The sequence below is a fragment of the Branchiostoma lanceolatum genome, chromosome 4 (assembly GCF_035083965.1).
Source record: "Branchiostoma lanceolatum isolate klBraLanc5 chromosome 4, klBraLanc5.hap2, whole genome shotgun sequence".
NCBI classification, from domain to species: Eukaryota; Metazoa; Chordata; class Leptocardii; order Amphioxiformes; family Branchiostomatidae; genus Branchiostoma; species Branchiostoma lanceolatum.
In genome coordinates, this window is record NC_089725.1 from 27370349 (window position 1) to 27395649 (window position 25301).

The following is a 25301-nucleotide window of genomic DNA, read 5'->3' on the forward strand; positions in this document are numbered from 1 at the left end:
TTTGTGAAAATTACATTGTCTATTTCTGCATCGTCTTCCTATTAAAGCTTCATCCCATGTTGTGATGATTTGAAGGCTGCATTTTAGTTCTAGATTTTGGACAGACAGGACATGCTGAATGTTTTCATCACAATCCTGTAAAAATACATCTATGGCTGTAAATACTAGTTACCTTCACAGAGCTTTACCTGTAAAAACAAATATCAAAGAAATGAACTTTTGTGTAGAAATAAAATTGGGAGAGGGTCATGAATTGACAGTCTTTTTCCTACTTGAGTCGTCTTTCCTTTCTTTGGAATGCCTGTAAGATAATCAAGACTACGTATACTTCTGATAAATTGGAATTCTTCGACCATCCTGATTTGAGAATGGTTTTATAGCAAAAAGTACTGTACAGCTAAGTGTATAACATAACCGTTACAGTATCCTAGAGGTGACCATCTGACACACCTTTCTCCTTATTTCTTCAAAGCAAACTTTAGAATCACATGGAGGTTGTCATATGTTTTCATAACCAAATGTGCATCCAAGTTAACAATAGCTGATACCAGAATCTGTAGCCGCATGTGCTGAAAAACTGTAACTTTACTTCTTTTGGACAAACGATAGACTAATTACCAACACAAAAAGACAGGTATGTTTAACACAGTGCCAGACATTGCTCAAAAACATGACCAAAGGTAACAGATCAATTTTCTCCAGGATATTCAAAGCATGGATGTATCATAATGTCAGCACATTTCATAATCACAAAAAGGAGACATAAGAGTAAGTTAGCTGCTCAGAACTTAACTCTTGATACTACTTTTCTGTAGAACTGCCATCACAATAGTTGTTCTACCAAAGACACTGCACATTTTCAGCACATTTCAGCAAAATATCTAGTAAGTAAATGATTCTGCCTGCACCATCTCCCCATCAATATCAAAATAGAAAATAACTGCTTTTGACAAAATAACAATTACTCTTCTGTCCTGCAGAATGCTGGTTTGTCTGTGAATATTTGCTATTCAGCTCCAGAGAAACAGGTGTGTCCAGCTCCAGGCCAGTGGCACAACTAAATAAGCAAATGTAAAGAATCATTCACTTTTGTACAGTCTTTGGCTCAACCTGGCAAAATACATGGTCAGAAATGTTCAAGAACACTGAAATAAAGCACCCCTATCTCAGCAGCCATGGCATGTCCTTCCTTGGAAACTCCTTGGTATTAAATCTGGTATCATACGGATGTTCCCCCCTCCACTTCAGCAGCTCCTGCAGACACTGCAGCACGACCGGGTCAAAGTTCAGGTCAAACTTGTTGGCGAACAGGTGATGACAGTTGATCAGCCATTGCAGGTCCCCGATGCCGAACACGCACACGTCGCGCACGTACTTCCCCCGACAGGGCGGGTACTGTTTGCCCTCGAAGTACACCCACTTGATGGCACGGATGGAAGACGACCACGTGGGTTTGGAGAATCCACCAGGAGCTGCTGGTAGCTTGTTCAGGGTAGCCCAGTAAAACTCGTCTGGACTGAAAAAAGTATGATGGAAAGTATTGACTGTTGAGTTACAGAAGCTACAATTTTCAATATTCAATTTTACCCTTGACAAATGTTACTGTCATGGTTGCATACCAAAGTTTATAACACCAAAAATATCTTTCTCTATCTCTTATCGGTTCATCCCAGACCGCAAAAAACACCTTAGATTTTTTACTTATGCTGTAACCATTACTTATTTACCTAAAGTGTTTGCATCGCTGACTCTGTATCGCTCTGTGGGCAGCCACCACCAACCTCAGCTGACTGGCTGACCCATGTAATGTACTGTTAAATTTCTAAATATGTTGATAACAGTCCCTTTCATGCTATACCTGTATGTGTCTTGAGACCACTCCAGCAGGTTCCTGGCTACCTTGTCCTTCAGCACCCAGCTCATGAACTCGCGGCTGGCAATGTAGTATGCGATGCCGGTGTAAATGGTCACATTGTGGGGAGGGGGGCTTTTCCTCTTTTCTGTCTTAACCACTGACATCTCCCCATCCTGAAAGAAATTGGTGAAGAATTTAAGCACACATACCAATTTCCCTTGCAGGAAATACTTTTTGATTTACCAGCTTAAGCAACACACCCACCCACTGATTACAAGATATTTGTAATCAGTAATGTTTTAGCCAAACGAATAAACAAAAAAACAAAAAGTTCTATAAATCCATACTGTGACAAATCTGATCATCAGTTCATCAATTGTTGCAATTTAACAGCCAATCATGTTCCATACTTAGTTTTTAAGTCTTACTGGTACATACTTTTGAATAAATTCAATTGGCTCCTAGACTCAAGTCATGTAATTTCATTACCCAAACACTAGTGTCAGCAGTGGGATAGAACAATACACTTAAAATTTCATATCAAAGATACACGTATCATGTATGTCAGTTTCATATATCTTTGAATGTGTAGTAGAAGACCCCTATATATTTACTATTAGTTTGATGAGTATCAGAAATAGTATATCTAGACTTACGTTAGTGGATACAACCTCATGTACAAAGCCTGTACGGTCACTATGGATGCTGCTGGAAGACTGGACACCGGGGATGTCGTTCTGCCCACATAACACCTTCAGCTGCGCAACAATCTCATTCTGCGTCTTGAGCGGGAAGTCCTGTCCAGCCAGGTTGATCACGTAGCGCCATTTCACGTGGGACTCGACCAAGTCATGCAGACAGTTCAAGTCTGCCTGTAGCCTACTGTACCCGCCGTACACAACGGACTCCAGGCGATGTGAAATAAAAACATTGTCATAGCAGTCCGCCACTGCCGACAGCGCAGCTCTGAATGCGGACGGCGACCGTTTGTCCACGTGAATGCAGTATACGTTGTACGGAGTGTAGATGGAATGCAGTAACAGTTCCACCTGAGCAGCGCTCTTGTGCACAGTGAGGATATATGCTATGGGAAAGTCCTGTGTGTCCATTCCAGATGACAGATTTTGAGTATAATCAACACAGCTTGCAGCAGCAACATGTAAGTGATCAGCATGCAACAGGGCTGTCCTAGACTCACTAATGTTTACTTCACTTTGGTTCCTTTGCAGGAAGTCAATGCAAGTGTCCCAGGTGACAGGTCTTTCGGCTCGAGTTTCTTTTGGGTGGTGACTTTCTTGACTTGTGTTGTGGTCAGTCACGACTCTGTTTCTGGTGCTGTTGGTAACCATGTGGGACAGACGGAACAACTTGTTACATCAGTTTGAACACTAAAAGAAGGCTAAGTAACAGGTCCATTTCAATAATTGGATTTACATTTCCATATCTAGAAAGGAGCTTGTCCCAGATCAGAAATCTACCATATATTTGTTAGAGATATCATCTTATTATCCATTGGATCATAACCCTAGCAGGAAAGCAAGGGTTGAAATATTGATGTCATCTATTCAACCTACCGGTCACAGTAAAACTCAAAGATATGACAGCTTCCTCTGTCATTCAACTGTAGGCTGTAGCACTGCAAAGAAGTTGTCTGTTTTTGTTAAAAAGGTGTAACGTTAGTTACCTTTTGTGAAAGTTTCTGATAGGATCTTGTTTCTTCTTCTTCTTCACAGTCGTGGGGTTTAAGAAGAGAGTCAGTGCGGCTACCAGGAGACACACCAGTAGGAGCAGACACACCCTCCTCCTGTGGGACACACCCATGGTTCACACAGCCTCCATCACCACCTGCTGCTGCACCTGTAGGCACCTGGAAGAAATGATAGAATACATCAAAATGTCAAATCTATCATAATCTATACTTTATTGTAAAGAGCTCCCAGCTCAGTCATCTTTTTCAGGTGCACGGTAAAAGTGGAGGTGCTGAAAACAAATAAAAAGTTGCTCGACAAAACTTGAACAAAATTTGTGCAGTGGATTGTGAATTATTACTGAATAATCTCCACGGTGCCAAAATCGTACAAGCTAACCAGAAAAGCTCCAGTCAGCCAGAGAAGTTGTCAAGCACCGTCGGTTGCAATAAAAACTCCTTCTGCCAGTTGGATACGGTCTTTGCAATCGTTGGGTCTGCTTGGAGTCTCATTCAGTCATTGTGAACATGGTCGGATAAATTATAGCACAGATATGAGAATCATGGTGACCATTCACTACACTAAGTGCTTGCTGAAACAGCAACATAGAGACTGCATGGTTCAATCGGTGTTTATAGGTTGTGGCCTTCATTCCCATAGGAGGGATCACTATTGCACCTGTCGCAAAGTGTTAGACGCCCCCCTCCCACAAAACTAGAAAACACCTGCACAGCACCATAAAGCACTGAAAGCATGGCTAACGACCTACCATGCGCGGAATACTGTATTCCTGCCATTCTAAGCCAATCCCTTGTGGCTACAGCATCAACAGAACGGCCTGCAAGCAGCAACTTGGCATGTAAAGTCACCATGAGATGTGTACCGTTATAAATCAGCGTCGGGACCAAAACACAGGAATCTACTTCCGGGTGAACCGCTAGCGCCCCTGGGAACAAGAGCGCGGAGCGGAAAGGACGAGCCGTAACCACACACCTGTTCAGGTATCATGAATTATTCATGAGAGCAAAACAGGGTCAATCTCGGTTCTCCGACTTCCGTGTTTGTGGTTCTGGGCCCCAAAAGGAAACCATGTAGTTTCGTAGGTTTAATGTGCACGTGTAATACAAGTTTCAGTGAGCCTGCTATTACAATGCATAATTCTTATGCAGTTGTCACCTGGTGGAAACTCCCGCAATGACGCATTGGGAAAACCCTGTGGTTTCGGTGCCATATATGGGTGGGACCGAAACTATCCTGGTTTCGTTCAATTCAGCTAGGTTTCCTTCTTTAAGTTTCAGAGGCTACGTTTAGTCTCAGTCCCAGTGGATATACCGATACTTTGACGCAGCGCCGTTCTCGTATGCAAGGTGCAGAAGGTATTAGATCTTTGCCAGCAGAGCTAGCGCTAGTTCAAGTGCACGAAACATCGCGTTACGTCAACATTGGAACCGTGCCTCAAACTGAGTTGAAAAACAACAGGTCAGAATATGATATGATTTCTATCTTGAACAGAATATTATCGATCAGTAGCGTGTTAATGTTCTGCTCCTGAACTTTAGTGTAACATTGGGCATATTGCCAATCGAGCGAAGTAAACTGTTTCAGCGCGTTTTGACCATTCATTAGCTGTGTTGATTTTTTCGTTGGGTGGGCCATAGCAACGCTGGAGAGAGTAACGCTACCTGTAAATAGCCGCGGGGCCATAGCTAGCCTAGCGGCCATGCAGCACCCAGCGCGGTGGAGAATTTGTCAGCATATTAAGCTAGAAGTACGTAGTTTATGATGTATGGTCATGTATCTTGGGACTAGATTAAAACTGTTGAATAATATTTGCAGTAGACATGGAGGTAGAACAAGACGAAGGCGAAGTAAATGTCACAGCCGGATTGCAGGCTCTTTCTCTCTCGACCCCACCGACTGATCGGGAGGCACAAACGCTTCAAGGAAAGGTCCACAACGTCACTAGTCCTGGGTCGCAGGACGACGTCAAAGAGGCGTTCCTACACTTCACACGGAGTTCCACCTGGCATGACACTTCAGCCCAGCAGGACGGGTCGCATGTCATCACATTTGCCCCCCTTGTGTCCCAAGAAGCGAGCATGTCCGCCATTTGCAAGCAATGGTGCGGCACCGTGGAAGCGGGGAAGCCCTACTGGCTGGAGATCCCCCCGAATCAGCTGCTGACGATGGAGCGATCGTCACCCAAGCCGACACAACTCACGTCTTTGCAAGTCCTAGATGTGGCCAATGTCTCTTTCGGGTGTTTCCTCGACCACAGCACCTACATCAGCCACTGGACGGAGGCGTCTGATGACGACTCGCTGGACATCTCGCTGCACCTGGAGCACGACATCCAGTCCTTGTCCGTGTACATGTCTGTCGACTCTCCGTACAGTGACGTCCCAGGTCCGACAGAGAAGCTCATCATCCCCTACACCGGCATTGAGAATTTCGTCCTCGTGTGTTCTCGCAATAGAGAAGACACGACGCTGTTCTTTCCACTCAATAGTGTGCCGCGGTGTTTCAAAACGAAGACAATCACAAACATGTATGAGGAAACGTACGTCCAAGAGGACAGGATCCTATCCTTCTCCTCCTGCACTCCAGACGTCATGGGCTCCAGCTCGGTACTAGCCGTGCACATTACCGACAGCTCGGCGGACGGCTCCGTCACAGAGGACGTGCTTCACAGACTGCAAAAGGTCGGCTTTGACGTCTACTTTTCCTCGACAAGAATGGAAACGGCACCTCGAGCGACAACTGGTCTGAAGAAAGTCAAAGACTTCGCGGACTTTTCTGTGACGTATGCCTTGCGCTGCCTGCTGTCGAGGGGGTACAAAGTCTCCGACCGTGCCCTGCCGTCCTTTTTCTCCAGCGTGGAGGCAGCTGCGAGACAAGACCCCATAGCTACAGCTGCCGCCCTTCACCAGGTGGCGGACGCGTGGGTCGACGGCGACTGCTTCTGTGACTTGGCGGCGGCGTTCCAAACAGAGCTGGAGGTGGCACGCACTGTCGGCCAAAACGACGCAGAGGACCTCCCCGACCACTACGTCTACGCGAGAAAGGTGGTGGTCACGCCCACGCAAATGTTGTTCCTCAAACCCGAGCCCATCGTCGAGAACAGGGTGGTCCGAGAGTACGGCGTAGACAACTTCATGCGCGTCGCTTTCCGAGACGAGGACTTCAACAAGCTCACGGCTCCGAACCCTAACTCCATCAAGTGTGTGACAACACGGGTGAAAGACGTCCTCCAGAGAGGCATCACGATCGGAAGGCGCCACTTCGAGTATCTCGGATCCTCAAACAGCCAGATGAGGGAGCACGGGTGTTGGATGTACGCGACTGATGAGGACGAGACGACGACGTCGGATATCCGCGCCTGGATGGGTGACCTGTCACACGAGCGCTGCGTGGCCACCTACGTCTCACGACTGGGGCAGTTCTTCTCCTCTTCTCGGGACGCCGTCAACGTCAGCGTCGAGGATCGAAGTGTCGCCTTAATCAATGACGTCAAGTCAAGTTCAAGGAAGTACACGTTCTCCGACGGCATCGGGAAGATCTCCGCCCCACTTGCTGAGAAGGTACTGTGATTCCTTTATTTTTGTTGACTTAATTGTAAGTTTATTTAATTGTAAGTCAGTTTAGTATGATCCAAACCAATACAAAGGTAATACAATGTTTCTACTAATTTTCAATTCCATGAAACAACCGAGAAACAACTGGTTTCCATGCTAGAGTATAAGTGACATAAGCTTGTGCACATCCCGTTATACAGTAAATGCCACTTATCTGTAGTTAGACAAAATCCCATACAACACACTTAACTATGCGTCTACAGTGGGCTATACAATTATGCCTTGTGTTTACAATTGATTGAATGGTTTGGTGCGTTTGAAAACCTATACAGTTCCCTGAATTACAGTCAGTAACATAGTAACCAGTTAACAGGCTTCCACTGTATTGATGTTAGACCAAGGGGATTAAAATAGTCCTTGGTTGGACACATAGCTATTACGTATCTAGATGACCTATTCATTGAAGATGCTCACATTTGACAGGTCGCGGAGGCTCTGGGTGTCACCCCCGTCCCCTCTGCCTTCCAAATCCGGTACGGCGGCTGTAAGGGCGTGCTGGCACAGGATCCCACCCTGGGGGACACGGACCTCATCCACATCCGGGACAGCATGAAGAAGTTCGAGTCGGAGCACAAAACTCTCGAGGTCACGTCAGTAACTACGCCAGGTGCAGACATTATTCACATTTTGGCAACGCCTCAAGGGTGGCGCCGATAGTACAGTACTGCGATTGATTTGAAAATATTCTAAAAAGTTCTCGAATGTATCCCATAAAGAATTCATTTCTTACACATCGATAACTAAAGAAGCTGTTGATATGTATGATATTTAGTGTGTGGGTAGGTGTCAACAAAACAAGCGGCAAGTACAATTTTGGGACCCCTAGCGGCTCTGATGGTACTGCAGCTGAGCTGGTTTTTAATAATCTCATGTTCTGGACATGCTATGATTTTGATTTTTCGGTGGCAGATAGCTCTTAGCTCTAGAAGAAGTGATATTGATTTTTATTTTGTTCAGCATAACCTAAAGAATACCTTTTGGCACAACAGTTTTTTTACAACAGGTACAGACTGCGTCAGACTAGACTGATTGCATTTTGGCTCCCGGATGAACTTGTGATAATGGTGATGACTCCCTACCCTACAGGTACGCTCAGCTTGAACAGACAGGCCATCACACTGCTGTCCGGTCTCGGCGTGCCTGACGAGGAGTTCTTCAAGTTACAGGAGCGCGTGCTCAACCAGCTGGCGGAGATGCTGCTCCTGGACTGGGCGGCTGTCAAGGCGCTGTCCGGTGCCCGGGTGGGAATTAAGTATGTATGGATTCAGTCAAGTAACGGTAAACGTCCAGTCTTTATCAAACCTTGAAGTAGACTTTGAATGATGTTCAAGCTGGTATCTCCTTAAGGTCTTGCGATAAGGAAAATATTACCACAACTTCCTAACCATGTTTTCTTGTGTACTCCATTGTTTGAACTACTAAGAAGAATGGCATAGCGAAGGAGGAAAAGCAATACCTGACAAAGTAGACAGGCCAATTCAGCCCATGACCTTGGTCAGACTTCTAAATAGTCAATACAGCAACATTGACAGCATTCTCAATTCATTTGTTTCTCAAACCATATCGATCTAATTCATTTTCCTACTCTTATAGTTTCCAGGCCCTCCACAAAAGTGGCATCTCTCTGACTACGGAACCGTTCTTCCGGTCGATGCTATTGGCTGTCTACCGGAATCAGATGGGCGAACTCCTCCGGCGAACCAGGATACAAGTAAGGGTTTTTCAATTCTATGAGAGTAACAAATTCCTGGTATCCATCCTATCCGGCCAGCTCCGGCCTTTTCCGGCCCTCTTCCTGTCAAATGTTTGGCAGAAAAGCGATCAAAAGAGCGACTCTGAGCTAGACGAGATCGTAGACCAGGCTAAACAAAACAAAACAAAACAAAACAAAACAAAACAAAACAAAACAAAACAAAACTTCTACGTCCTATGCTTTCACATTTTGAGGACACCTGGCACCTAGAAAGAGGATAGCATGTTATCTTCACCACCGTGTTACTATGCTACAGCTAACGATTTTGTGACACCCAATTTTCAGCTACCTGCGGGAGAGGGCCGGATCATGATGGGGACGATGGACGAAACTGGCAAGTTACAGTACGGAGAAGTTTTCATCCAGTACTCACGGGAAACAGACAAGGCACAGGCCGAGAAAGTCGTCCATCAAGGCCAGGTCACCGTCACAAAGAACCCCTGCTTCCACCCCGGAGACATGCGGAGGTTCGCGGCCGTGGACGTGCCGGAGCTTCACCACATGGTCGACTGCATCGTCTTCCCCTCGCGGGGACCTCGTCCCCACCCCGACGAGATGTCCGGGTCGGACCTGGACGGCGACATGTACTTCGTGACGTGGAGAGAAGGCCTCATCCTGCCGCAAGAGAACATCCCAGCCATGGACTTCACCGCGCAGCCGAAGAAAGTTCTTGGCCGGCCCGTACAAGTGTCGGACATGATCGAGTTCTTTGCCGAGTACATCAGGAACGATCAGCTGGGGCTGATTGCAAACGCCCATCTCGTCCATGCGGACAAGGAAACAAAGGGCATCTTCTCACAGAAGTGTATGGAATTAGCCCGGCTCCATTCAGACGCGGTGGACTTCCCGAAGACCGGCCAGTGCCCCGAGCTGAAGAGAGACCTCAGACCCGACAAGTATCCCGACTTCATGATGAAATCAGACAAGCCACAATATCGGTCTGAGAAGATCATCGGGAAGCTGTTCCGCCAGTGTCAGGCATTGGATAAAGCTCAGCTCTTCAGCCCTGACCCTGTTGTGGAGGACGACGGAGTCGACCAAGACTTGATCCGCGAGGGGTTTGAGTCTTATACGGACGATGCACAGACGCAACTGAACATCTACAACACCAAGCTAAGGTCTATCATGTCTTTGTATGGCATAAGCAGTGAGGGAGAGGTGGTGTCAGGCTGCATTTTGAAGGTCAAACAGCGACTGGGTCTCCTGAAGAACGAACGTTTCGAGGTCACTGAATACGTCAGGGCGAGGTTCAAGACTCTTTGGAGGAAGACTCGCGCCGAGTTTTTCAAGCAGTTCGAAGAGGAGGACTCGTCAGCAGACAGACGTAAGCAAGAACAGCTGAAGAAGGCCTCGGCTTGGTACATGGTCACCTATTCTGACGACTACGACAACAAACCCCAAGGTGCATCGCCAAAACTTCTCAGCTTTCCCTGGGTGGTGCATGACGTACTGAGAGGTCTGAAGAAGAGTACTTACGGTCTGGAACCAGAACAAGTCTACCAGGAAGACACGAACAAGGCCGTGGCGTCCATATCAAAAAGCGTAATGGGACACTCTCATTTGCAGCTCACACGAATCGAAGAGGCCCGAACGAAACAGGAAGAACTCTTTCGAAAGATACGGACTGAAGTTGAGCGAGCTGTGGACGGCGTCAAACTCACCCTTATAGGTCCCGGTCTGACGAGGGTTTGTAACGACAACTCAACAGTTGAAATCTTTATTTCACGAGAGGGCGGCGTAGGGGAAGACGTCTTCGACCCGGAAATGCTCAGCACAGTTGCCAATGTAGTCAAATCTAAATTCAAGGACGCCACGCACGTCAAAGCAGGAGAAGGACTGACTTTTCTGTTTAAAACAGCACCAAGAACAAAGTCGACAGTCCACCTCACGTCCACGCTGCTCTACCTGAGGAGGTCTGCTTACATCAACCTCCACACTGCCCGGCGGCCGGACCTACTGGCGGTGCTGCACGTACTAATGGACTGGGCACGGAAGTTTCGCATCTGCGGAAAGAGCAGAGACGACATCGTCCCGGAGGAGGTTCTCACTCTGCTGTTTCTGAGCTTCTCAGAAACACACGGCTTTATTCCAAAGGTCCTAGACCCTGACGTCCAGGCTGAAAGCGAGGCGATCATCATAGGCAGCCACTCAATGCCACCAGAAGGTGATAAGTCCACCGTTAATGGAGTTTTGCTGCCGAAGTTCTTTGAACACTTCAGCTCCATCTCCAAGAGGGAGCTGCTGACGCTACCAGATCCGTCGATGAGGGGATCCCGTCCGTTGCTTGAGCACATCTCCCAGGCTAAGGAGAAGAAGCTGCGAGACAACATGCTGCACGCCTACCACGACGTGGCACAGTCTGCCGGTGTGCTCGGCCTTCTCGGCAAGCAGATGACAACACCAGGCCACCTTCTTCTGAACTTGTCTCGGGAAAGTTTCGGTTCTGTCATGCACTCGGAAGAGTTCAACGCATTTCGCCTCTCGGACAAGACGGGAGCCCAGGTCGCCATCAGGCGCCGCATGTTCCGCGACACGGTCGGCCTCATCCTCGAGGCGTGGGGCGATCAGGAGGCGCTCAGGCGACTCGAAGAGGAGGTCGAACAGATGGAAATGAAATCAAAACATGTCGTGCCCTCGTTCGATCTTCGTAAATCGTTCGTAGAAGGAGGCCACATCATAGTGTCTGAAGGCTTTACATCGCCACACGACAAGATTAGGCTCGTGCCTTATCATGGGGAGAGAAATCCCGACCATGACAACAAGGTAGTATCATCACCTTACCTGTTGGAAAGGGAGCAGTACAATACGTGGAAGGACGGCGCCGATCTTGATTTATTCCTCAAAACCTTGCAGCGACAGGGTAACTGTATAAACGATGAATACACCGAATCAATGCATGGCGAACTGCGGGCGATCGCTCGCTATGGCAACGTGTACGTGTACAACACGGGACATTTGTCGCCAACGATGACCGTTGAAGAGTTCGACCGTGACTTGAACAAGGGTCATCGGACTGCTGATGACTTCTTCAGCGGTGCCAGCGCCGACTCCCGTGGTTCATACCGAGGCAGAGGCCGGGGGCGTGGCAGGGGGAAGGAGAGAGGAGGACGGGGGAGGGGAAGGCCCTTTATAGATCCATTTATGCGTCAGTCTTTTATCCCGTCCGCGGCCACGAGGGACGTCCTGCAGAAATTCATGGAGACGTTCAACTTTGAGGAGTTCACGCGAACAGAGAAATACAACGTGTCGTGTAGGTTGGAGCGGCGCGTGGAAAACACCATCATCCTCGACAAGGATCTGAACTTCCTCGAGTTTCGCCAGCCCGATGTGAAGTGGATGGCGTTGGACCAAGAGCCATGCCTATCCATTCGGGACCGACATCCGCTTCAAGCTTCAGTCGCGTCGCATTCTGAGGGGAGACGAATTGGAGAAGAGCGAGGCGTACAAGAAATTCCTGGACCCAGACTACAAAGTGTTGGAGCAAGGGCACAGGTATTTCACTCACCTATTAGGAATATGTATTTTATTTGGGCGTGTGTGCATGAGTGGGCTGTTACAAACCTTTTCCCGTTAGTTATTGACGAAAGACAGCGGATTCTGTCTGAAACGTTTGACTGATTCAAAATTTTATCCAGTTGCTTGAGCAATTGTTTATGTGTGTATCATTACCTAGATGTCTAACCTTCATCGACGTGTTACAAACTTTGTCTTACGGTTTTTTGAATCAGCCTTTATGCATTGAAATTCAATTCATACCGCGTCCAAGGAGGTACCACAATGTGTCTTGTCCCTCACGTTATTCAGCTATGGCCTTCGAGGCCTCCATGGAGAACCGAACCTCCAGATCCACCCTGCCTACATAGGCAAGGTCCACTTCGCCCGGAGAAAGCTCATCCGGCGGTTCCGGGCAGCTGGTGACGTTCAGCACAGCCGCTTCCGGACGGAGGTGGAGGTAAGGGCGACGTTTGAAATATTAAGTGACGTATGAAAGACCGATCACTTTGTCCGTTGTTCAAACACATACTTTTTAGTAACAATCATTGCAGCAATGTTTCTATCCGTTACCTTCGTAACACCCCCTTTCCACCAAATATTTGACAGGTCGCTGAACAAATCTTAGATACAGCACGAATGTTTTTAAGTTTGTGCCTTTTGTTGTCTTGAAAAAAACATATTTTTTACATCATTCACCATGTTTCAATTATAAAACCAAGGGTCACACAAATCCTATTTTGGTCGCTCAGCGACCGCCGTCATTAGTAGAAAGTTGGTATTGCTTTTAGTATGTCTGTGTGTCTGTGCTCGCGTCTGTGTGTAAGCTTTTCCGCATACTTTGGCCAGCATATGTTAATGTCGATTTTTTGGTCTCCGCAGGGCCTTCCCTTGTTATATATTTTTGTGCAAACCAAACCTAACCAAACCAAACCAAACCAAACCAAACCAAAGTGAGCCATATCTTCTTGTTCTTCTAAATGTCAGGTACGCCTGACCGAGGTGTGCGAGTACTCTCGCCCGGACTCCAACGGACGTTTCATCAGCGTCATCCCCGAGCGGCAGGAGGTCACGGTCATCCCGCCCCTGCCCGACTGGACCAGCCCCGAGGAGGTGGAGGCCTTCGCGCGGGAGTATTGGCAGTTTTGTCTCGAACTCGGAGACACCTTGTATCCGTAAATTTGTTTGCATTGCATTGCATTGCATTGCATTGCATTGCATGTAGCCGGTAAAACCGCCTAATGGCGTAACACACCTGGTGTGTACTGAAGACTGAAGAGTACAAGAATTATATTCGGACAGATTTATTTGATCCACTCACACTGGGAAGGATCCCTACTCTTTTCGATAAATGTGGCGGGTTCCTTAACGTGCCCTATGAGTGGCTCTCCTCAAACACGGGACCTCTACTTAACGTTCTGTCCGAGGGGCATCCCTAGCCGAAGCTAGGTACTCAGTTACAGGAGATTTGCTTTCCCATGGCACTACAACGGGACCTGTCAGGGATTCGAACTCAGTACCTCCAGGTTCCGAGTTAACAACCCTGATCACAAATCCACGTGCACCATGCCACCAAACTGTACAAAATGTATTATATAGCATCGAGATTGTAGAAACATTCAGCCAAGAAATATATTTTTAAATGTTGTATTTGTAAAGAAACGGTGACGCTAAAAGACCTGTTACCAAATGTTAAAAACAATAAATAGCTGATCATTCCATGTAATACTGATAGGAAGAAGCACAAACAGTCGTATTTGCATTGGGTTACATGTAAATACATTTAGGTGTTATACATTATATACCTCTAGTCGTCTGGAATAAGGCTAACATGCTCTGATAGTTATGACAAATAACACCCGGAAGTTGTGAATATGTGTAATACTTTGAAAGAAAATGAACGAAATTCATGTGGATTTGGGCTGCTAAATGTGTTTATACATATATATTTTATATGTATACATATCACAAATTCATGCCTTTTATACATATGCCAAATGCGTTTATATACATATGAATATGATTAAGGTAGCTGCATGTTAACTTGAATGGACTATACCAGAACAGAATCTTTTGTCTAGCACGCATTTAGACTGTCACTTATTTTGCCTTCTTTTATAGTCACATTTAGTTCACTTGTGTACTGGTGACGATGTTATCTTGCTTGCGAATTCATCAATTTGTCGGGTTGTGCCAATGTTTGTGCTTATAATTAGACACAACATGCAGATACTCAGCAAAATACTACGTTTTAATTCCTGATGTCATGCTCCAATACCGATGCACTCAAAAACACTGTGAAAGTACGTGTTTACCCGTTTCTTAAGAGGAGAGAAGATATGCATCATGGCCATGGGCTAAGGTTTTTAGCTCTGCATTACATACTACATTTAGCCCTTTTGGGCAGGAATATGCAATAAAGAGATACTTAGTAATTTGATTATGATTTTGCATGATTCGAATGATATATGGAGAGAGGGCGGTACAAAAAGTTACCTGTGTGCGAAAGAACTTGTAAATACTGCATGTCAAACACGGTGAAAGACGAAACACATTTTATTTCAAGTTGCCCCTTCTACGATCAAGAAAGAAAGGCGCTGTTTAAAGAGGTCACCAAATTCCATCCAAATTTCTCCATGTTTACAGACCAAAAGAAAACTACTCTCCTATTAACATCACAAGACCCACACATTACAGAAAAAGTGGGATCATTCGTTTTCCACTGTCTCGGAAAAAGAAGTCAACCCCAAATAAAATAAAATTTAGTGTTAGTATTTAGTCTAGAATAGCCACATGCTATATTGTTACCAATTGTCTGTCCGTCCTTTAATGTTACATGTACTTGCAATTAGCCTACGGGCAAGAACTTGCAATAAACTTATCATATATCATCACGCCACATTAACGCTAAGTCCCCAGCCATGATGTTTAACCAACCGTAAAAGCGTTTCACCTACAAGTTTCACATCCTACACTGAAACTAACAGCGAAACTGGGTTCACCGAAACCATGAAAGTTTCGGTCCCGCCCCCGGAAGAGTCAGGATGACGCAAAGATCATTATAATGACCGAAACTATAGCCTACATAACAGGCTCCAGTTTAACAATGTGGTGTTCTGGTTATCTAATTACATTTGGCTCATTAAGCACTGTTTGTCTTCATTGTTGCAATATTCTGGTGGAGGCTGTCGCCCCAATATCAACATGACCCAAGATCACTGCAAGCGGCAAAACAGAAATAGTTCATGGCAACATTGAACTGGCGCGCGAAGCCAGGTATGGAGGCTATCGAAACAACCGGTTTTCCCCAGACCATGCGTCAGTGTCATGGTCAATGGTTTTTTTGATCGGTTAGAGGCATTGTTTGTTCAGTACCACTCCCCGCGTGCCTAGTAACCGCACCTCTTCCGGTACGAAACTGAAGCTTGAGTCCAGCTGCAGAAAACAACGTTCTAATACCGGCAGCAGTACGGGCAAACCAGCAAGAATGGCGGCGGGAAACGCATGTTTGCCGCTTTCTCTGAACTACCAGGAGAAGGTCCGACCCTTTATCGACCTGGTGGACGAGCTGAGGGCCAACGGGCTGGATCGGGATGTCTCCCTGCCCTCTGTGGTGGTTATCGGGGACCAGAGCGCCGGCAAGAGTTCCACCTTGGAGGCCATCTCAGGTGTACAACTTCCCAGGGGCAGCGGTATGTAAACGCATCGTGATCATGTAGTAGTTCAGATAGGCTAGATTTGCTTCTACGTTATTTGTTACCTTATCATATGTTGTTATAAGTTAGTGCATCTTGTTTTGCCACAAGTTTGTATTTTCATCTTTTCACCTTCTTGTCTTGTGTATATGCGTTTTAGTGGTGGCGCTAATATAAGTTTGTCCACTTGAGTACGTCGCCAATACGTCTGTTCTTCTCATTTGAATAAAAAAGATAGGGAGTGTGCATGGTCTATGATTGACTGATACACTAATTAGATAAAACCATTTATATCTTATATTAACACATATTGAAATGTGGTATAATGTGGTCCCTCAAGTTGATTTATGTCATGCCCATGCGGTTTCAATAACACCTTTGGCAGACATTACTTTAGAATGATTAATTATTGTATTGATAATGTTTCATATGTAAAAAGCTTCCGCGGTTGTATCATCGTGTATTTCTAATAACGAGGCGAAAAATACAATTTTGTCTTGCCTGTTGGCTTTGCAGGGATTGTGACAAGGTGTCCACTGGAGTTACGTCTGAAAAAGAGCCAGGAAAAAGGCGCCCCTTGGAAGGGATGCATCCGTTATGTCAAAGATAAGAAAGACGTAAGATTCGATGTGGACACACCGGGAAATGTGGGAGAAGCTGTAAAGGAAGGTGAGTTCCTTGTTATTCAGATTTTTATTCTTGAATCCCTCTATTCTTTCTTTTCTTATTAAAGCTGCTAAACAATTCACTTCCCTCACCCTTACCACGTTGATTCCACCCCGATTTCCAATTCAACATATTGACTAATTTTCCACCAACTTAGAGAAATTAATAGTTTTGATACCAATAAGTGTGACAAGCTTCTCTCCTCTCGGTCTATAGGAAATTAGTCTACAAAAAAAACTGTTAAGACCACACCAAGAATTCACGACCGTGGTGACAGCTCTGAATTCACCCAGCTCCGCTATTACACCTCACTCCAGCAATAAGAATAAGTATGTGACCTATTAAGTTAGAGATATGCTTTCTACGATAACCATAAGCGGGCCATGCATGCACATGTGAAACCTCTACTGAACAGCCCTTGTAACATTTGGTGTACTGTAGCCCAGAATGACTTGGCGGGTACCACCAACGGCATTAGTGACAGTTTGATCACCCTGGACGTGGAGAGCCCGGACATTCCCGACCTGACCCTGATTGACCTGCCTGGGATTGCACGCATTGCAGTGGAAGGGCAGCCAATGGACATCGGACAACAGGTAAGTTTAAACTTTGCACAAAGCTTTTGGAGGTGTGGTGTTTTAGGTTAACAAGCATGAAAAGTATAACCCTTGGCATGTCGAACAACATTTACTAGTGTAGTTGCCTAATCAAACACAAGCTACAATTCGTAAAATATGTAAAAGCCTGTCGATCTGTGAAAAGGGAACTAGTGAAAGAAGGCCTTAGCTTTTGTGAAATGAGATACACTGCTCTAAGTCGTCCAAGTACTGAGATATTTCTTTGCACAGATTAAAGATCTGATCAGCAAGTATATTCAGAAGAGGGACACCATCATCTTGGCTGTGGTACCATGTAACGTGGACATCGCTACCACTGAGGCTCTGAAGATGGCACAGGAGGTGGATACGGACGGGAGCAGGACTCTGGGTAAACTTACTAAAATGCTTACTAAACAATAGAACAATCCTTTGTCCCCTGTTAATTGCATCTATGTTCTGTATTGTCCCCTTTTTCTCCATAATAAGACCGTTTCAAGGTCTTGTTTATACTAGTATACTATGTATAACAGATCATTTATCAAGGCAATGATGTCAAAGATGTTTGGACTCATCAACAAAGTCAGTATCTGATATTTAAAAAAAAACGTTTATCTTCTCTTACTCTTATCCGTGACCTCTCCCCCTCCACTTCAACCTTGTTTAAAAGCGGCCATGAGAAAAATGAAGGCATTTACTTGACTTGATCATTTTCCCCACTGTTGCCCAGGTGTTCTTACTAAGCCTGATCTGATAGATCTTGGGACAGAAAAGGGTGTCCTGGAGATTTTGAACAACGAAAAGTACAAACTCAGAAAGGGGTACACCATCATCAAGTGCAGGGGACAGATGGACATTGACAAAGGGATGTCGCTACAAGAGGCTATGGACAAGGAACAGAGCTATTTCAAGTCCCACGAACACTTCAAGTAAGTAACATGGCCATGTTACTGTTAGTAGTAGTTCTATTTTTCCTTTAAAGTATAAAATGTATGATAATATTCTTATTGGTCCCTGAAAGGATGGTTAGTCTCCAGTTTTGTTCTCTATCTACCAATAAACCTTGTTGATATACGTTTACAAAAATCCAGGTTTGTATACAATGAGAAGAAGGCAGGAGTCAAGACCCTTGCTGGGAGATTGTCAACTGAGTTGGTTGAACAGATCAAGGTAAGTTATTTTTTGGCAACTTTTTCCCTAAATTGTTGCACTATTCATGGGGAAATGGACATAAACCTTGTTGGTAGAACAAAGAAGAAGGAGGGAGAGACAACTTGGCATGTCCATCTAATGAATGCAGACCCCTGGCCTGGGATCAATGCAAACAAAACAATCGTAAAAAAAGTACACCTCCTCACCCGGTTCCATTACAATGGACAATAATACAGCATGCACACAAGCAGAAATGACTGTCAATGGTGCTGATATGGAGCTGTCCATGGTGCTGAAGGCAAATAGAATACTAGTAGTCCCTATTCCTAATCACAGGGATGATTTGGGCACAAAAGGACAGAAAACTACCCTCTTAATTCCACCTACCACAGTAGTGTACACTTTCACAGTCATTCATGTAACTATCAAAGTATATCAAATGTGACTCAATGGGAAGTCACGCACTAAAATGAAAGGATCTTTTTCCCTCATTAGAAATCCATCCCATCCCTGAAGGAAGATGTGAAGACCAAGCTGGCAGCCACTCGTCGGGACCTCCATCACATGGGCGTGGGTGTCCCACAAGAACCCAATAAAAGGATTCTGTTTCTCACAGATGTAAGTTATTTGTTTATGGAGATGTAGTACAACTGTGGAAGCAGAGACAAAACGTGTGCCTATCACCTTTTCGGGATACAATGTATATACGAGGAGACCACCCAGTCTACATGTACGGTTCTGAACCACTCACACTGGCTTGAATCCTTTATCAATAGGTATGGTAGGATTTCTAGTGCTTAATGGCACAATTCAACACTGCTAAGGATTTGAACCCATAACCCTTAGATTCCTGGTTAAGTAGCCTAATCCAAAGGCCAAATGATTCCGCAAATTTCAAGAACAAAAATGGGAATGGAAATGATGCAGCAGCCAAGTGATTTGATCAAGTCAGTTTGGCTTGTGTTCCTGATATTTTTAACCTCTTAGATCCAGACATAAATGCAAGACTCTCAATACCCTATTATTACCAACAGAGAAATTTCTTCAACAAGAAATGTTGTAAGTAGCAACTATCTTGATGTGCCTTTACAAAAGATTAACAAAGATTTTGTGCTGCTTTCTTCCAGCTGTTGCGGCATTTTGTAGACGACTTGCAAAAGACCGCTAAGGGGGACCTCACTGGAGTACATCTTACTAAGCCTCGTCCGAAAAAGATGAAGAAAACACGCAAGCATCTCTTTGGTGATGCGAGAGATGCTTATAAAAGGCTTGCAACAACTATGAATGAACTGATGCCAGGTAGGTCATTCAACTTTTTTTTTCATTATTTCTTTTGCAGTTCACAATGTACAAATGATTTGCTAAATTAAAACATGCAGTGAGTTTATGATGTGAAATGAAAATTACAAAATGTTGTCTGAGCTAATTCTTCAGGTACACACTGGATGGGTTTTGAGAGGTTGTCCCTCAATGTTTTTTTTTTTCATATATATCATCTATAGATAACGGTATGCTGGAAGCAATAAAGAATGCAATCATCGAGAACCGTGGCCGTGAGCTGCCCCGCTTCATGTGCTACCCTGTCTGCGAGGCCATCATCCGCGAACACCTGCTGAACTTCAAGGATCCTGCGTCTGAGTGCCTGCAGGAAGTCAGTGAGCTGGTGGAGAGTGTCTCTACAGCACTGTCGAATGCTCATTTTCAGGCGTTCCAGGGGCTCAACTGGGAGATCAAGGTATGGGACTCATGTACATAGAATTGGTACACACTAAACGTGTGATGTCTTGTCTGTTTACCATTTGTTCTTTGACGCAATCTTGAAACTAATTGTGTTTTTTGCGGTAACCTTTGAAAGTTTGCTTTTCCAATGTATTACTACTATACAACAGAACTATTTCAACCGCCAATCCAAAACCACAAAAACCTATTATATCTGCAACCACAAAATAACAGGAAAGCAAGTGGATCTAGTACTAGTACTTGTTGAGCAATCTTGATTATGTATGATAGCAAGGTTAAGTTATATCAACTTGGTAAAAGGTTACAGTGTATTCCAATTCTACCATTTGAGAAACAACACCATATATAACAGCAGTAAGGTACTCTTGTACCACATGAAGTCAGCACAGCAACCCTTTGCTGAAAACTACAATAAGTCCCTCGTGTTGTTTTGCTCTCATCAAAGTCAGCTGACTAGGTTTAACATGAAAATGTTCACCCAGATTGAATTGTTGTTCATCACATTCAGGGAAAAATGAATGAGCTCCGTCTAAAACATACATCAAGGGCAGAAGAAGCCGTGGACCAGATCTTCGCAATGGAGAAACTCGTGTTCACACAGGACAGCATCTTCATCCAGAGTGTTACAGTGAGTCAGAGTATACAAAATCAAATGTAGTACGTTAAATTTGTTTTAAAAGATGTCAGGTAGGGATGAGTGTATAGCGTTAAGTTCTATTTTCTGTCGCCAGTTGGACAATTATGCCTGCATTCTGACTGCCATGTGGACCATTTTTGCAGGAAACGGAGGCAAAAGACAAACTTGTCAGGTCCCTGGTGTCGGCATGCAGAACTCAGAGCCAGCAAGCTGATGAGGCAAAGGAGGCTGAACAGATGCTGATGACTGTTTATTCATATTTCAAGGTAAAATACGACCGGCCTTGAGGTTCGCAGGCTTATCTGTAATGATGGTACTTTGATAAGACTGTAACGATGTGGAAGAAAATTAAAGGAGACGGAGTCCAACTTGTTGCCAACAAAGACGATTGTACGCGTCTAAGGTTGAGATAACTGAATTACTGAGGGTACCTTTTGTCTCATCAAACCTTCAGGTTGCCATTCAGCGTATGAAAGACATGATACCAATGGCCATAAACTTGCACCTTCTGGAGAACCTCACAAAAGACATCACTTCCCAGGTAAGTTTATTCATTCAGTAACTACTAGAGACACTATGTATTACCAGATATCAAATATCAGTTTTATTTGGTAAACATGATTAGAAAGTGAAATATGCTGAAATTTCATGAAAGTTATATTACGTTATGTAGATGCTTTAGACATTATAGTTACCGTTTATACGTGTTACATATTGTGATATTGTACATGTAACTGTGTTTGAGAGATCTCTTGTGTAGCACCCTGCAGGTATGATGTATGATTATGGAAGCTTTTAGACAGCGTTCTGAACACTTGAGCCTCTCAAGTTTGCAATTCCGGTGGTATTACCGATTTTGCATTTGGTATGTCCCCTGAATAGCCCATTTTAAACGTAATGAATATAGGTACACCAACAAATAAAGGTCAACTAGACCAGGTGGAGTGTATTAGTGGACATTCTGCATTTTGCTGATCACCTGATGAACTAAAAGAGGAATACTTTATACTGAAAGAGATGCAGAAACTGGAAGTTCTGCTGCAGGACCTGAGAAAGCCGCTGGGAAGCCCACAATGGAACTTTGATTTTGCCGACACCTCCCCACTTACCTAATACATGTATTATAAAGATCCACCCACAGCTTCTTGAGTTGCTATGCTGTCCATAAACAAACAAACAAACAAACAAATATACAATTGCAAACATATACACATATACACATATCCAAAAATGGCACCAAACATTAACCTTCTTGGCAAAGGTAACTATAGGTATGTTTAATTGACAGGTGAACCTGATGGCAGCCTATCCAGACCAGACCCTGAAGCTGCTAGAGGAGGACCCAGACAGCGCAGAACGGCGCAGCATGCTGGAGGAGAAACTCAAGAGGCTGCTGAAGGCCAACCAGGAACTCGCCAAGTTCAACTGATGTCATCCATGTAGGACATAAGACCCCGTTCATACATGTACTAAGCCTATCGTAACCGGTTGAATAAATAAAAATATTTCACCAGTTAATTAAACCAGCTTTCTTAGCCTAATATGAACGCAATTTAACCGGTTAAATAAGGGTTTTAACGGGTTAAATTGAAACCACCTCATACATATATATATGATATGATATATATATAATAGTGAGAGAGAGAGAGAGACAGAGAAATATATATATATTCATATATGTACACAGATATATGTAGACCATCAATGGGGATATCATAAAGAACGGAGATGTGTGAACTTGCAATCTATGTACATCACCTCTGTGTGTGAAATGTTTGCATTTTGGTGTGTTATCTTCATTTTGGACTGTCTGAGGGGAAATGGATCAAATTTTTTATTTCATGGCTGCATCTAGGTTGCAAAATACTTGGGTTGAATAATAATCTAGGGAGTGCATCTGTGATATGTTATTTGCATACTAGTATTCATCAGTGGACATAGTGGTGATATTAAAGAGAATCCAATTCGAATTCATCACTATGTCTTGTTTGTTTGGGTTATAATATGAAAGTTTGGTTAAGTTTTTATAATCATAATATAGCAGAATCATAGAAATCAAGTGCATGCATAGAAAACGTTTTATGATAATCAAATGTATCAAGGAATTGTACTTAAACATGTTCAAATTTGTGCCAAACTTGTAATATAGCCTTTAGGTTATAGTTTTGGTGAGTCTGACTGCTTTGCATTCCAATAAACCAGTCTATTCAAACATGATTGTGGCGTTGCCATATCACTTCTACCTTTCACTGCAGAATGATACTGGTTAGTTTAATAGAGATCCAATGTTAGCCCGTGTGCCATGATGGAGAACAGCCTTGAATAATTTTTCTTAAACGAGTATTGGAGAAAAGATCTTCATGTTGCGTGACATGTTCTGCAAGAAAAATGTGTTAGTTTAAAAAGTTGCCCCCCCCCCCCATCTGCTGGCATTAAAAAGGACTGATGTTACTTTAAGGTAGCTTTAGGGTCCTTTAGTATCATGCAACGTTAACTTTACTTAAGTTAATTACATCAACCTGGGACTATGAATTGATGTATCTTACAAAGATAGTCAAACACTGACTGAGGATTCACACAGGAGACAGGAGAATTGAGGGATAGACTAGAGCCTCAGAGAGGGTGAGAGCTAGTGAGACAGAAAGTGAAAGTAGACTGCTGGCATCTGTAAGATGATCTCAGATGATTCAGTAACTTGCACCACTGGGTAGCGTTCCTCTGGCAGAATTATTTCCTTTGCGGATTAGGAGCCGAGGAGCTGGTCTGTTCATGTAGGACTCGTAGTATCACAAGCACCCGCACACCCGCACATGAAGATTTCCACAGCACCGCTGCCGCAGTACTATCTCAGCACACCAGATGTCGCTCGTGCACAGGTCCGGCGTCACGTGCCGCGGATCGTGCCCCACTGCGCGCGCGCGGACCGTCCTAGTGGTATCAAATTACGAGGGTGCACACTAGAGCGGAGGAAGGGCACCACAACTACACAAGTCATGCCCAATAAAACCAAGAAGGAGAAGGTAAAACTCAACCATCTTTTTACCGAACGTTCTTGATATCATAATCTACACGTAGGGATAGTTAACGGTGACGTTGTGTGGCTGACGATGGCGGATTTGCGCCTGGAATGAGACCCTGTTTACGGGTTGAGGTTCCCGGAGCGGATCCGTTCCTTGCAACACTCAACAGGGCGCATGAATCGTTGGTTTTGATATCATTTTCTCTCCGTGTATCGCTCCGCAGGCTCCTTCCAAGAATGCCGTTGGGGCGAAGAATTCCGGAAAAGAAGGAGGGGAGAACTCTGAGGAGGTAAGTGGTGGCAAGACTTGCCATATCAACCCAGGTAGTTGTGTCGAAGTGGGTCGTGTCTGATCAAACATGGCGGCGCCCTTACTACCAGTGGCCCCATTGTTGATTAGCTCTGTTGTTGATAACCTAACCCCCACACAAACTGTAAAGACGAAGACCCTATATCCTCCCCTTACCCTCTTCCTGTAGTCGTAACGCAGGCGTGGAGACTGTGTGTGTAAGAGTAGTGACAGTTTTTCGGACGGGGTGTGTTGTATTTGTTTATATGACAGGCTAACAGAAACCGTGCGGCGACCAACAACGTCCCCCCTCCCACCCAGCTCACCAAAATCAAGCTGACCGGCGGACAGCAACATGTGGTCAAGAAGGACAAGCGACAGAGCTCGTCCAGGTTCAACATCAGCAAGAACAGGGAGCTACAGAAGCTGCCTGCGCTCAAGGGTGAGTCAGCAAGTATTTTTCTTCAATTAAAAACAACAACAACAACAACAAATGAAGTCAGGGTTTGAATTGAAATTTAGTTTCACCAAACTTACCTGGAGACTGCATGTCTCAACTGCAAATGCAGGGAATAAGTTAGTGTAGTGATGTAACGGTTAAGTGTTTCAAACAGAGCCATCAAAAGTCGGAAATCGAGATGTCATGATTTTACTTGGCCACAGAATAGAATTCAGAAAGAAAGTGACTTTTAATCATAACTTAAGACTAACGCTACTCGAAGATGTCAAGCATAATGCCAATGTTCTTACACTTACAGTTGTCATTGTGATTACATGCTGGTGTGGTTATACATGTAGTATGGCTCTAAATATATGTACTGCAATATCTGATTCATAGCATCCAGCAGAATGTGATTCATAACATCAAGCCTGAATATTTATAGGTTGCAAGTTGTTCATATTTTTTTGTACAATGTTCAGACTTCTTTGCAACGTTTATTTTGATGCTCATTCCCTGGACACGTCAGACTTAGATCTAGTGTAACTGCCATTTTTGTTGGGAACAATTTTGGGGAACTGATAGAGGAAGAAACCACACAATCATGAATGTATTTAGGAGTCAAACAGCTAGTTTCAGTCTGCA

At 44.5% G+C, this 25301-nt stretch overlaps 4 protein-coding genes across 8 annotated transcripts in view; 3 read left to right on the forward strand and 1 right to left on the reverse strand.

Moving 5' to 3' along the window:
- Nucleotides 1-447: 447 nt before the first annotated feature.
- On the reverse strand, nucleotides 448-4585 carry LOC136433785 (N-acetyllactosaminide beta-1,6-N-acetylglucosaminyl-transferase-like). The gene is made up of 5 exons (XM_066426290.1): nucleotides 4313-4585; nucleotides 3540-3722; nucleotides 2512-3190; nucleotides 1859-2028; nucleotides 448-1516 (listed from the first exon to the last, which is right to left on the reverse strand). The coding sequence occupies exons 2-5, from the start codon at nucleotides 3674-3676 to the stop codon at nucleotides 1162-1164; spliced, it is 1341 nt and encodes a 446-aa protein (XP_066282387.1). The 5' UTR covers nucleotides 3677-3722; nucleotides 4313-4585; the 3' UTR covers nucleotides 448-1161.
- A 69-nt stretch (nucleotides 4586-4654) lies between these two features.
- LOC136432007 (uncharacterized) lies at nucleotides 4655-13602 on the forward strand. Its single transcript, XM_066423019.1, has 8 exons — nucleotides 4655-5022; nucleotides 5380-7124; nucleotides 7602-7785; nucleotides 8265-8430; nucleotides 8772-8889; nucleotides 9217-12423; nucleotides 12701-12883; nucleotides 13411-13602. Exons 2-8 carry the CDS (start codon nucleotides 5385-5387, stop codon nucleotides 13600-13602), a joined length of 5790 nt encoding a protein of 1929 aa, XP_066279116.1. The 5' UTR covers nucleotides 4655-5022; nucleotides 5380-5384.
- A 2194-nt stretch (nucleotides 13603-15796) lies between these two features.
- On the forward strand, nucleotides 15797-23126 carry LOC136433784 (interferon-induced GTP-binding protein Mx3-like). Its single transcript, XM_066426289.1, has 13 exons — nucleotides 15797-16115; nucleotides 16635-16787; nucleotides 17226-17380; nucleotides 17633-17771; nucleotides 18111-18309; nucleotides 18472-18550; nucleotides 19028-19150; nucleotides 19660-19831; nucleotides 20035-20267; nucleotides 20781-20900; nucleotides 21053-21175; nucleotides 21364-21450; nucleotides 22198-23126. Exons 1-13 carry the CDS (start codon nucleotides 15911-15913, stop codon nucleotides 22336-22338), a joined length of 1929 nt encoding a protein of 642 aa, XP_066282386.1. The 5' UTR covers nucleotides 15797-15910; the 3' UTR covers nucleotides 22339-23126.
- A 578-nt stretch (nucleotides 23127-23704) lies between these two features.
- Nucleotides 23705-25301, forward strand: part of LOC136433786 (serine/threonine-protein phosphatase 2A 56 kDa regulatory subunit gamma isoform-like) — a 34993-nt gene continuing 33396 nt past the window's right edge. For 4 of the 5 annotated variants that reach the window (XM_066426292.1, XM_066426295.1, XM_066426294.1 and 1 more), the window contains exons 1-3: nucleotides 23705-23929; nucleotides 24153-24218; nucleotides 24491-24659. In XM_066426292.1, the coding sequence (XP_066282389.1) occupies nucleotides 23720-23929; nucleotides 24153-24218; nucleotides 24491-24659 (445 nt within the window). In that variant the 5' untranslated portion in view covers nucleotides 23705-23719. The remainder of the gene's footprint in view (nucleotides 23930-24152; nucleotides 24219-24490; nucleotides 24660-25301) is intronic. The other variant, XM_066426293.1, reaches the window with a different exon arrangement.